We start from the raw sequence: 13,069 nt of genomic DNA on the forward strand, positions 1-13,069 counted from the left end.
CTATCAGATCTAGGCCCTTAAATCTATTTCTCACTTCCACTGTATAATCATAAAGTATTTGATTTAGGTCATACCTGAATGGTCTAGTGGTTTTCTCCACTTTCTTCAATTTCAGTCTGAATTTGGCAATAAGGATTTCATGATCTGAGCCACAGTCAGTTCTCGGTCTTGTTTTTGCTGACTGGATAGAGCTTCTCCATCTTTGGCTGCAAAGAATATAATCAGTCTGATTTCGGTGTTGACCATCTGGTGATGTCCATGTATAGAGTCTTCTCTTGTGTTGTTGGAAGAGGGTGTTTGCTATGACCAGTGTGTTCTCTTGGCAAAACTCTATTAGCCTTTGGCCTGCTCCATTCCATGCCCCAAGGCCAAATTTGCCTGTTACTCCAGGTGTTTCCTGACTTCCTACTTTTGCATTCCAGTCCCCTATAATGAAAAGAACACCTTTTTTGGGTGTTAGTTCTAAAAGGTCTTGTAGGTCTTCATAGAACCGTTCAACTTCAGCTTCTTCAGCATTACTGGTCGGGGCATAGGCTTGGATTACTCTGGTACTGAATGGTTTGCCTTGGAAACGAACAGAGATCATTCTGTCATTTTTGAGATTACATCCAAGTACTGCATTTTGGACTCTTTTGTTGACCATGATGGCTACTCCATTTCTTCTAAGGGATTCCTGCCCACAGTAGTAGATATAATGGTCATCTGAGTTAAATTCACCCATTCCAGGCCATTTTAGTTCGCTGATTCCTAGAATGTTGGCATTCACTCTTGCCATCTCCTATTTGACCACTTCCAATTTGCCTTGATTCATGGACCTAACATTTCAGGTTCCTGTGCAATATTGCTCTTTACAGCATCGGACCTTGCTTCTATCACCAGTCCCATCCACAACTGGATATTGTTTTTGCGTTGGCTCCATCCCTTCATTCTTTCTGGAGTTATTTCTCCACTGATCTCCAGCAGCATATTGGTCACCTACTGACATGGGGACTTCCTCTTTCAGTGTCCTACCTTTTTACCTTTTCATACTGTTAATGGGGTTCTCAAGGCAAGAATACTGAAGTGGTTTGCCATTCCCTTCTCCAGTGGACCACATTCTATCAGACCTCTCCACCATGAGCCGCCAGTCTTGGGTGGCCCCAGAGGCATGGCTTAGTTTCATTGAGTTAGACAAGGCTGTGGTCCTAGTGTGATTAGATTGACTAGTTTTCTTTGATTATGGTTTCAGTGTGTCTGCCCTCTGATGCCCTCTTGCAACACCTACCGTCTGACTTGGGTTTCTCTTACCTTGAATGTGGGGTATCTTGTCACGGTTGTTCCAGCAAAGCGCAGCCACTGCTCCTTACCTTGGACGAGGGGTATCTCCTCACCCCTGCCCCTCCTGACCTTGAATGTGGAGTAGCTCCTCTCGGCCCTCCTGTGCCCGTGCAGCCACCACTCCTTGGATGTGGAGATATTTAAAAAAAAAAAAAAAACTGGATCAAATTTTTGGAGAGAAACAAATACACTGAGAAGACACTGGAGAGGATTAATGCAGATTAGACAATGTAAAAGCAAAGCTTAGCTATTTATTCTGTTCATTTTAAGCAGCGAAGGTGCAGATGAAGATGATGGTGGGGGGAGTCACCGTAGCTCACATTTGTTGGTTTCTGGCTACTGACGGAGCTCTGTCCCCATATTACCTCATTTAATTCCCACAAGTCTATGAAGCAGGTGCTATGGTAACCAAGCTGGACCCTATGGTGCTTTCCCAGGACACCTGCCCCCACTTGAGTCTTCCACCTGCCTCTCACCTATGTAAAAAAACTTTAACCTCCTAGGTCTTCCCCCAGTTCCAATGAATGCATTTAATCAGAAAAGTAAGAAAAATGCAAAGCCAAAAGAAAACAGACAAGCAGGACAAAAACAATAATAGTTTAGCCATTAAGCAAACTTGAGGACCTTTAGTTCCTCCTTAAGGGCTGTTCTGAGCCAATCGTATGAACTGTTTCACAGACATCACCACGTAGAAGAAGTCAACTGTATGTAAGCTGTCACAAGCACATAGACCCCAGACGACTGGAACCAGAAGGTTGACAATATTGACCCCTTAGTTCTCGTATCACCAACCAATCATAAGAATGCCCACAGGCTGACCACACACCCCCAAACCCCTTCCCCTCAGCCTGTCTTTAAAGCCTTCCCTGAAAGCCACCATGGGAACTCAGGCCTTTTGAGAAAGAGTTGGACACGACTGAGCGACTGAACTGAACTGAACTCAGCATTAGCTGTCTGGACTGCTTGCTTGGTGCCCTGCAATAAACAATGCTCTTTACTTCACCATGACTTGAAGTCAATAGACTGGCTTTTCTGGGCAAGTGGACTCAAGTTTGGTTCCGTAACACTCTCACCACCCTGTTTCACGCGTGAGAAAATGGAAGACACGGAGCTGAGCAGCTTTCTCCCGGGAAGCATCTGGAACGCCGGCCTCTTTGTCTCCATGTGATGCTACATAATCTGTGTGCGGTCACCATAACGGCATTCTCTCTGAGGGTGTGTTGCACGCAATGTGTTGTGTGCATGTGGTCTCTAAAGCCCACGACCATCAGAGGAGAGAGGGACGGTTGCCTCCACATTGTCCACGTTCTGCACATGAGGAAAGCAAGGCTCTTGAGGTCAAATGACTTGCCCAGGGTCCCAAGATGGTAGGAGAAGAAGCTAGAGTTTGAATGTGTTCCCTTTGAACTGTGCCCTGGGACCTATGGGAATGTCTGGGACAGCAGATTTTGAAGACTTTTTGCAGCATCTATCAAGTCTTCTCTCCCACTAGGGCAAAGACTTCTGGAATCAGCAGAAGTCCTGGCCACTTTTGCTTCTGCCTGATTGAGACCAACTCAGGGGGAAGCTGGGGCTCAGAAGGGTAACCACAGGCCTAGAGAGTGCACAGGAAGGTCCCACAGTGGTCAGAGCATAAAGGGAAAGAGCATATGGCTACAGAGCACACATGGGGGAGGCATGCCCAAGACTATGCCAGAGAGACTTCATGTATTTGCTGCTTAGTATTTTGCATGCAGATTGCTTTTTCATGTATGAGATGATCAGTTAATGACTGAGTCTAGGAATAAAGGAAAATTAGATTTTAAAGAGACAGGGAAGAGGGAGAGGGAGATCACCCAGCCATGACCTGACTTTTTTTGGGTAGACCAGTTAGCTGGCAGCAAAGAGGTCAGCCTGTGCTCTATGCTCTTGAACAGCCATCTGACAGGCACCAAAGAAGCTCAGTTTCTGCTCTCGTGGACTCTCTGGCAAACCTTAGGGGTTACTGGTAGAGCGTTTGCAGCAGACTACCCATTTGTAATGTCAAGCATGTCTTACCATCAGCACCTCCACCCTAGTTGGGCTGGGTCCAGGTCATTTGCCTCATTAGGAGTCCCATTTTAAACTGGGGCAGACCTTCTGCAGGGTAAGTTGTCAACACATGTCAATTGCCTTCAAATTGTAGGTGTGCTTTGACTCAGCAAGCCCACTTCAGGAGTACACCCTATAGAAACGATTCTGGGCAGGGATGAGATTTCATCTCAAAGAGTTCTTTCACTGTCCTGCTGTGTGGTCTAGAATAGTATGATATTGGAAATAACCCATATTCTCAACAATAGGGGATTCTTTAAATGAATGGCATACAAGGTTACCTTTCAAAATCTGCAGGAGATGATTTAACAACATAGAAATATATTCAAGTTATTTTAGTAAATGAAAAGACAGACTACAACGTACTACCTGTAATGTTTACCTAATTTGGTCAGGGAACAGTGTGGAAAGATATATACAGAGAGTAATAGAGCCAGGATAACATTGACACCAAGATGTTAATGATGGAAACAACTTAAGCACCCATCAATGGATGAGTGCGTAAAGAATATGCCGTTTGTGCATATGTGTGTGTGTGTACAAACATGTTAAAATAGAGAGTAAAATGGTGGTTACAGAAAGTGGGGTGGGGGGAGCTAGGACAAATATTGTATAAGTGTACAAACTTGCAACAAGTAGTAAATAAGTCCTAGACAGTACAGTGAATATAGACAACAATGTTGTGTCATAATCACCAAACTTGCCTAGAGACTAGATCTTAATTATTCCAGCCACAAAGAAAAATTGTAATTATGTAATGTGATAGAAATTCTAGTTATTGCTGCACTAACACAAGATCATGATATATAAATATATCACATCAATATATTGTACACTTAAATTTATACAATGTTATATGTCAATTTCATTGAAAAAATTAATGGTGATGAATGGATTCACAAATGATTTTAAATGGCTTCTAGTTGTTCAATTTCTCCAAATCTTCTATGCCAAACATGCAATCAAAAACATTTTTTAAAGATATTGAAAACAGAAATAATAAAATTCCGCATTGCCAGAAAAGAGGAAACACAAAGAGCATGGGTGACCTCCGGCAGAGCTGAAGCTGGGAGGGCGGGGGCGAGCTCAGCGAGCAGGGCCCATCTGATATAAGGGGCTGCTGGCTCACAAGGGACTTCCAGTCGCTGCCTCCACTGCTCTGTGCTGCGGTCATGGGCCTCTCCCTGCTCTGCGCACTGCTGGTCTTTGCTGGTAAGTGGGGACACCACCCACAGCCGGGAAGGCGGGGAGGGAAGCTGGGATGCCCTGTATCTCTTTCCTAAACTGAGCTGCTGTGCTGATCATCACTGCCCCGGTACCAGTCCCCCACTATTCGGCCCCCTGCAAGGAGTCGTCAGTGGCTCAATCCCCTGGAACAGTGGCTTCAGTCAGAGAGCTGTGGGTGGCCAAGCTATGTGGCAGGCAAAGGCGGGAAACTAGAAGTTCAGAAACTGGGCTCCAGCTGAACTGACATCTGTGGTACTTCGGACACAAACTACAGAAATGGATCTGCTCTCCTGTGTCCCTCTGACTAGATAATAGTAATCTCTTACATATGCACACCTCTCCACACTTTTAGGGGGCTTTCCTAGTGGCTCAGTCAGTAAAGAATCAGCCTGCAATGCAAGAGACCAAAGTTCCATCCCTGGGTTGGCAAGATCCCCTGGAGAAGAAAATGGCAATCCACTCCAGTATCCTTGCCTGGGAAATCCCATGGACAGCAGAGCCTAGCAGGCTAGAGTCCATGGGGTCAAAAGAATTGAACACGACTTAGTGATAAACCACTACATTTTTAGAACCCTTTCAGCTCCCTTGACCCTGGGGGCTCTGTGGTCCATTGGGAAATGGTGAAGTTTCCACCTGATCTTTAATCGATAAAATGTTGCAAATCTGGTTGCTAGGAAACTGGAGTTTTTACTTGTTGATCCATCTCAGAATATGTGATATGAGAAAGGATTTGCATTTCATTTTTTAATGTGCTTTATGTTGTTTTGGGGACTCCCAAATTCCCTAGAGGAACACATCAGCAGGTTACAGTGAAAACCATTAGGAAAACTGCAATCAAGCTGCACAAATTCATCTCTCAGATGCAAAGAGGCAATATGGTGTAGAGATGAAATACACAGATGAACCTGCATTCAGATGCTGGCCCATCAGCTTCCGGTGGTATGACCTTGGCCAAGTCCCCTACCCCTCTATATCCTCATCTGTAAAGTGGGCACAATAACATGCTTTTCATTGGGTTGTTAGAAGGACTCTAATGAGAAAATATATACAAAACCTTAGCAAGTGTAAGTAACAGTTAGCGAGAAGTAACTTCACACAAAGTGCATGCATGAGTTAGTAGTGACATGGCCCCTGCCACTGTCACTAACCCTTGGGAGAGGGGGCTCCATCCTCCTAAGTGACAGCTGAGGATGGGAAAAGCAACCAAGGCAGGAATCACTGTTAAGCTAAGTCAGTGTCCTGAAGCCCTCTTGACCACAAGTTGAGCTCCTCGATTCCCAAGGACTGGGTTGACCTCACTGTAAAACTGTGAGAAATAAGACCACTGAAAGCACCCCGAATCAAAGCTGAATTTGTTTGCTTGGCGAGGAACAGCTGCAGAATTCAGGCGTGAATTTGCATGGCTACTTCTAAGCTGGAATAGAAAGGTCTAAACTTGGGGTGCACAAGGGGATGGAGGTTCAGCAAAAAGGTGAGATTCCGAATTCAGATCCCTGGCTGGCTTATTGGGTGCACGTTAACTCTCTTGGCCGTGGGCTGTTTCTGGGGCCTTATCACCAAATCTGGGGTTCCAAGGGGCCTGGGGCCATTCCTCAGCACAGTCAAAATTAGTAAGGTTTCTCTTTAACATCTGTACAGCTAGAGCCACCATGGCAGACGAGAGTGGCAATGTGGACTTCCACACACTGGGACACGACCCACCTGCGAGTCCCAGACTCTACCAGTCACTGTCTAGCTGCAGCCCTGGTGGCTTAGACAATAAAGCATCTGACTGAAATGGACCCAGATCCGATCCCGGGGTCGGGAAGATCCCCTGGAGAACAGAATGCTATCCACTCCAGTATTCTTTCCCGGAGCATCCCATGGACAGAGGCGCCTAGCAGGCTACAGTCCATGGGTTGCAAAGAGTCGGGCACCACTGAGTAACTATCACTTTCTTCACAAGGCAAGCACCCTGCTTCTGATGGCACCCCTGGCCCACTGCATGAGTTCATCCCAGCCCCAGCTTTCCCTAGTTTAGGGCTCTCCCCTGCTTATTACTCACTTTATTTGAGTATAGAGCTTTCTTTATAACACCATTTACTTGAGGGTGGGGGGTGAGCTTCCAAAACTAGGGTCACCCGAAGGGGCCTCCTCAGCCCAGTCTGTCTGAGACTCTGGGCTCCATCTGTGTTCTTGGTCATCTCCTGAGGTTGCACACAGGTACATTCCAGTCCCTTTCGCATCTCATCTGTTTCTCCCAAATTCTTCCCTGAACTCACTGGCTTAATATATTTTATTTCTCCTAACTCAATATAATGCATTCCTCTCTCCCAACAAAATGAATTTCCTTAATGATCAATTCTCACCAGCAGATATTATGACTGAAGTGAAAAATATTCATGAAAAACATTGATTTCTAAATCATGCTGCTTCCCACAAGAGCCATGCATAGTTTTTTAAAGAGGCTTTTTAAAAAAATGATTTTATTTATTTTTATTTTATTTCTGGGAGTGATGGGTCTCCGTTGCTGGGTGAGGTTTCTCTCTAGTAGCAGTGTGTGGGCTTCTCAGCACAGGGGGTCTCTTGTTGTGGAAGGAAGGTTCTAGGGGGTGTAGGTTTCAGTAACTGCAGCCCGTGGGCTCTGTAGTTGTGGCTCCCAGGCACGACAGCTGTGGCGCACGGGCTTAGCTGCTCCTCGGCACGAGGGCTCTTCCTGGACCAGGGATTGAACCCGTGTCTCCTGCACTGGCAGGCATATTCTTTACCACTGAGCCATCAGGGAAGCCCCCAGGCATACTGTTTAATGTGTGGATTCTCTATGGGCTGTGGTGGGAGTCAGGGGTGGTGGGGGGAGTGTCTTCCTACTATAGACTGTGACCCAGAGACAGAGCAGAACCAGACTGCCCTGGGCTTTAATCCTGCTCCTCTGTTTACCAGCTACCATGACCTGGAACAAGTTACTGAGCCTCAGTGTGTTCATCCCTAAAATGGAGATTAAAAACAGCATTTATGGTTCCAATACTGGCTTCTTAGTTTTCATACATATACCATGATGAGAGGAAACTGAATGGGGAGGTGTATGAGATCTCTTTATATGATCTTGGCAACTTTCCTCTACATCGAGAATAAACCAAAATAAAAGGATTAAAAAAAAAAAGAGTCTCTCATGGAAAGGAAGGAGTCAGTAGGTCTCCACATGAAAAGATCCATGGTAATCAGTTACCAATTGTCATTATATTTCCAATCCATGGTAATCAGTTACCAACTGTCATTATATTTCCAATAGCCGTAGTGTTTGTTGTTACTTTATTATCCAAGGTCATTGGTTTGGCCCAGACAGAGCAGAGGTGCCAGGCCTGCAGCCCCTGGACTCCCTGAGACTCACGTCCTCTCCTTGTGGCTGGGCTCCTTGGCAGGTGTGGCTCCAGCCGAGGCCGACATACTGGACCTGAACGAGATGGTCAGACAAGTGACGGGGAAGATCCCCATCTTCTTCTATTCACACTATGGCTGTTACTGCAGAAAAGGTGGCCAAGGCCAACCCAGAGATGCCACAGACAGGTAATGCCTCCCAATCGTGCTCTGCCTCTCCCCAGGGACCCTCCCCTTTTCCCTCCTGCTTCTTCTCCATCCATTTATTCATTTGGTGCCATGTGCTGTTGAAGCCTAGCCTGAAGGAATTTGAGCATTACCTTGCTAGCATGTGAAGCGAGCACAATTGTGCAGTAGTTTGAACATTCTTCGGCATTGCCTTTCCTTGGGATCAGAACGAAACCTGACTTTTTCAGTCCTGTGGCCACTGCTGTTTTCCAAATTTCCCTGGCTTATTGAGTGTAGTACTTTTACAGCATCATCTTTTAGGGTTTGAAAGAGTTCAACTGGAATTCCATCACTTCCAATAGCTTTGTTTCTAGTAAAGCTTCCTAAGGCCTACTTGACGTCACACAACAGGATGTCTGGCTGTAGGTCAGTGATCACACTGTGGTGGTTATCCAGGTTATTAAGTCCTTTTTTGTATAGTTCTTCTGTGTGTTCTTGCCACGTCTTCTTAATCTCTTTCACTTCTGTTAGGTCCGTACCATTTCTGTCCTTTATTGTGCCCATCTTTGCATGCAATATTCCCATGGTGTCTCCAATTTTGTTGATGAGATCTCTGGTCCTTCATATTCTGTTGTTTTCCTCTATTTCTTTGCATTGATCACTGAGGAAGGCTTTCTTATCTCTCCTTGCTCTTTCTGGAACTCTGCATTGATTTGGAAATATCTTTCCCTTTGTCTTTTGCCTTTCGCTTCTCTTCTTTTCTCAGCTATTTGTAAGGTATCCTCAGACAACTATTTTAATTTCTTACATATCTTTTTCTTTGGGATGATTTTGGTTACCACCTCCTGTATAATGTTCCGAACCACAGCCCATAGCTGTTCTTCAAGGCACTGTGTCTATCAGATCGAATCCCTTGAATCTATTAATCACCTGCACTGTATAATCACAAGGGATTTGATTTAGGTCTTACCTGAATGTTCTCATATTTTTCCCTGCTAGGAACTCCACTGAGCTCCGATCCAGCCCCAGCCCTTCTGGAGGGTTCCTCAGACTTTCTGAAGTCTGTCTTGCACTCTCAACCCCAAACTAGTTAGAAGAGCCACAGACACTTCCCATTGCCGTTGAACATTGTTTTTAAAAAAGCCCCACTTCATTTTGCCACGATCTCACTGGTTTTCACAGCAACCCAGGGATCTGCCAGAGGAGGGATGAGAGCCAGCCAGGCCCGAGGCCAGCACCCTCACCTACCACATACAGGCTATATGATCTTGGGCATGTGGCCTGACCTCCCAGAGCCTCAGTTTCCTCATTTGTGCAATGGGGATAATGCTAGTACCTCTATCCCAGAGCGGCCAAAAGGATTAAGAGAGAATTCCTAGGTAGAGCAGGTGCCTGGTACACAGGAGGGAATCTTCCTCATAGTTCAGATGGTAAACAATCTTCCTGCAATGCTGGAGACCCGGGTTCGATTCCTGGGTCAGGAAGAGCCCCTGGAGAAGGAAATGGCAACCCACCCCAGTATTCTTGCCTGGAGAATCACATGGACAGAGGATCCTGGCGGGCTACGGTCCATGGGTTCGCAAGAGTCAGACACGCCTTAGAGACTAAACCACCACCTGGTACACAGGAAGCACTCGAGAAGTTTTAGCTAGAAAGAAGATTAGACCCTGGCAGGTCTTGACTTCCGAGGCAGATACGCAGTTTCTGCTCTGAGGCAGGGGCAACCTGAGACTCAAGTCAGCCAAGGACTCACCCACCTCCTGTCCTCTCCTGCCAGGTGCTGCCGTGAACATGACTGCTGCTACCGTCACCTGAAATCTGACAACTGTGACATCAGCTTCGACCACTATGACTACACCTTTTTCCAGGGGAAAGTCCAGTGTTGTGAGTGCCTGGGCCTCAGGGTTGGAGTAGGAGGCTGAGCAAAGGAGTTATCGCACACATTGCTTTCGTATGCTGTGTGACAAAGCACAAGCTGCTCAGCCTCTCTGTTTTTCTCATATATCCAGTTCAATATCTGGGCTGTGAAGGAGAGGCAGCAATAGGGGTAGAAGTACGGAGAGGTCCCATAGGCACTCTGACCCCTTTAGGATCTGGAAGGCTGCCAGACCTCAGCTTAGATCCCAGACCCACCACCGACCAGCTGTGTGACCTTGAACACTTTGCTTAACTTCTCTGAACCTCAGGATCCTCCTCTGGAAATTCAGGATGATAATAGCATTCTGCTCCATAAAGTTAATTCAAAAACTAAAATAGGAGGAGACATAAGGTGCCCTGCAGATGCATGCTTGATGAATTCTCCGGCTACTGAGGTTAGTGTTCATTTTTTCATCATCATGGGTTCAAGAGCAACCCAGATAGGAGGCAGCACCACCCCGGTGATCACTTTCTTGTTGTTCTTGGTCGCTAAGTCACATCTTACTCTTCGCAACCCCATGACGTGTGACCCGCCCATCTGCTCTGTCCACAGGATTTCCCAGGCAAAAATACTGGAGTGTGTTGCCATTTCCTTGCTCGGGGATCTTCCTGACCCAGGACTTGAGCCCATGTCTCCTGCTTGGCAGGCAAATTCTGAGCCACCTGGGAAGCCCTGATCTCCATTTTACTGACAAGAAAACTGAAACTAGAGTGCACTGTTTGCTCAGGGTCACACAGCTACAAATGAGAAAGCCTGGGCTGTAACCCAGGTCACCAAGCCCCAGGGTCCACGCACGGAGAAAGGCAGCAAGTCCCGGGGCTAGAAGCTGAATGGGCTCACCAGCTGTCCCTGTCAACTGAGAACTTAGTGGCAACAACTGAAATGGCCAACATTTATAGACCACTTACTATGTGCTAAAGGCTTTGCCTTCTTATTTTAATCTGAATATATATATATATATGTATGTATACATAATCTTTTCCCTTATAGATTATTACAAAATACTGAGCAGAGTTCCCCATGCTATAGAGTAGGTCCGGCTCTCTTATCCCCATTTGACAGATGGTGAATCTGAAGCACCATGGTCTGTCTTTCCTCAGAGTCTTTGCACATGCTGTTCCTTCTGCCAGGGACAGTCCCTCTCCTCCACCCTGGCTTTCCAGAGTAGGAGCAACAGCTCACTCTTCTGATCTCAGCTCAAATGGCTTTTGACACTCAGTCAGTCCCATCAGTCACCAGCTCAGAGCCCCTGCCTTGTTCCTTACTTCCGGGTAAGCACAGTTGCACTCACTTCTGTGAAGGGCAGGGAGGCCTGGCATGCTGCCATCCGTGGGGTCACAAAGAGTCAGACAGGACTGAGCCACTGAACAACAACGACCACACGCTTCTCTGACATTTGCCCACCCCCGCCCCGCCCCAGGGGAGTGTGAACTCAGGGGTCCATTCTGTTCTCCTCTCCCTCCTAAGACTCCCGAAGGACAGGTGCTCAGTTGCTTACTGAACGGATGAATGAACGAAGGACCAATGGCACAAAGGGAGGTCACACCCCATGCCCAAGGTCACAGAGCCAGAGTCCAAGGACCCGGGAAGGGCACCAAAGGGTGGACGAGGGCTGAGCTGCCTTCAGCAGCTCCCCTCCAGGGGCGACGACCCACCCTACCACGGGAAGGGGCAGACCGCTTAAGTGCCCTCCTTCACTCCCTCGCAGCCACCAAGGGGAGCTGGTGTGAGCAGCAGCTGTGCGCCTGTGACAAGACGTTGGCCTTCTGCCTGCAGCGGAACCTGAACACCTACAAGAATCACCTGCGTCGTCTGTCCAGATGCGAGGGCGAGACTCTAGCCTGTCCCCCTTCATCTTGAGCTCTGGGGAAGGCCCCCCAGGACCACTGGCCACAGCCCCGACTCCCGCCTGGAGCCTTTAAAGCACTCCTGGAAGAGGAAGGGGCTTGGCCTCACCCCTAGCTACCACTTGCCTCCTGGACCTTCTGAATCTCCCAGGCTGTCTGTTCCGAGGGTGGATTGAGATCTTAGGAAAAACCAAGGCCAGGGAGCCGACAGGGGGTGTGTGTGTTTGGGGCAAAGCAGTGGGCAATGGGGGCAGGGTCTGTGGCCAGGGTGGGGCAGGTTCTCCCTTCATGACCACTCACCAGGCCCCTCGGGGCTCTCCCCACCCCTAAAACACCATCCAAGCAGCTGCCAGAGTGGCCTCTGTAAAGGGCGATATGGATCTTTCTGTCCATGGGACTCTGCTTCTTCAAACCCCAAGGCCCCGAGTCCTGCCTCCCGCTCCATCCCACCCCTCCAGTCATCACAGGACACATGTGTACCTATGGCTGATTCATGCTGATGTGTGGCAGAAACCAACACAATATTACAAAACAGTTATCCTCCAATTAAAAATAAATAGATGAAAAAAAAAAAAAAAGAAAACCCACAACCCCAAGGCTCTGCACATCCAGGACAGGGCGGGGGGCAGCAGGCAGAGTGTCTGGGACCCGTTACTACCTGGCAGTGTGTCCCTGTCCCTTGGAGCCTTGGGGACCCTTGCAGACTTGGCTAATGCTTGTCTTGGACTCATTGCAGCTCTGGTGGCCAAAGCAGTACCCGAGCCCAGAGGGGTTCAGTAAATACTTTTCGAGGCAAGGACTAGACCAAGCTCCCTGGGCTCCAGGTCTGCAGGCCATGGGACTTCCGGGCACTCTTTCCTCTCTGACTGCCAGGCATTTGCTCAACCTGGACTTCTGCAGCGACGCTCCACTGGCCTGCTGTCCCCCAGGTAGCTAAGCCCACCTGAGGCTCCTCGGGGTCCAAGGGCTACTTAGTACAGTCTTGCCCGGCGAATTCCTCTCCAGTTCCAAGGGCTCAGTCCCACCCGCAAGCTCCCGCAGCACTTTATGTGTCTTCACCTTGCCAGCTCCCGCTTGAGTGGTGTGTGATTGTCTGGGCCGCTCTGAGCAGACTGGAGCTCCGGGAGGGTGGAGTCCACGTCACTCTCATCTCTGCTTCCTCCGTTCC

At 47.9% G+C, this 13,069-nt stretch overlaps 1 protein-coding gene across 2 annotated transcripts; it reads left to right on the top strand.

Moving 5' to 3' along the window:
- The first annotated feature begins 4,527 nt into the window (after positions 1-4,527).
- Positions 4,528-12,467, top strand: PLA2G2D4 (calcium-dependent phospholipase A2 PLA2G2D4). Of its 2 annotated transcripts, XR_009496606.1 has the most exons (5): positions 4,528-4,599; positions 8,013-8,157; positions 9,914-10,020; positions 10,607-11,325; positions 11,763-11,850. XR_009496606.1 is itself a non-coding variant. In NM_001012687.4 (4 exons), the coding sequence occupies exons 1-4, from the start codon at positions 4,560-4,562 to the stop codon at positions 11,912-11,914; spliced, it is 444 nt and encodes a 147-aa protein (NP_001012705.3). In that variant the 5' UTR covers positions 4,528-4,559; the 3' UTR covers positions 11,915-12,467. The 2 variants fall into 2 exon arrangements, 1 of the variants encoding a protein (NP_001012705.3); NM_001012687.4 differs by lacking the exon at positions 10,607-11,325 and having other exon boundaries at positions 11,763-12,467.
- Positions 12,468-13,069: the final 602 nt, after the last annotated feature.

Source organism: Bos taurus, chromosome 2 (genome assembly GCF_002263795.3).
Source record: "Bos taurus isolate L1 Dominette 01449 registration number 42190680 breed Hereford chromosome 2, ARS-UCD2.0, whole genome shotgun sequence".
Lineage (NCBI taxonomy): Eukaryota > Metazoa > Chordata > Mammalia > Artiodactyla > Bovidae > Bos > Bos taurus.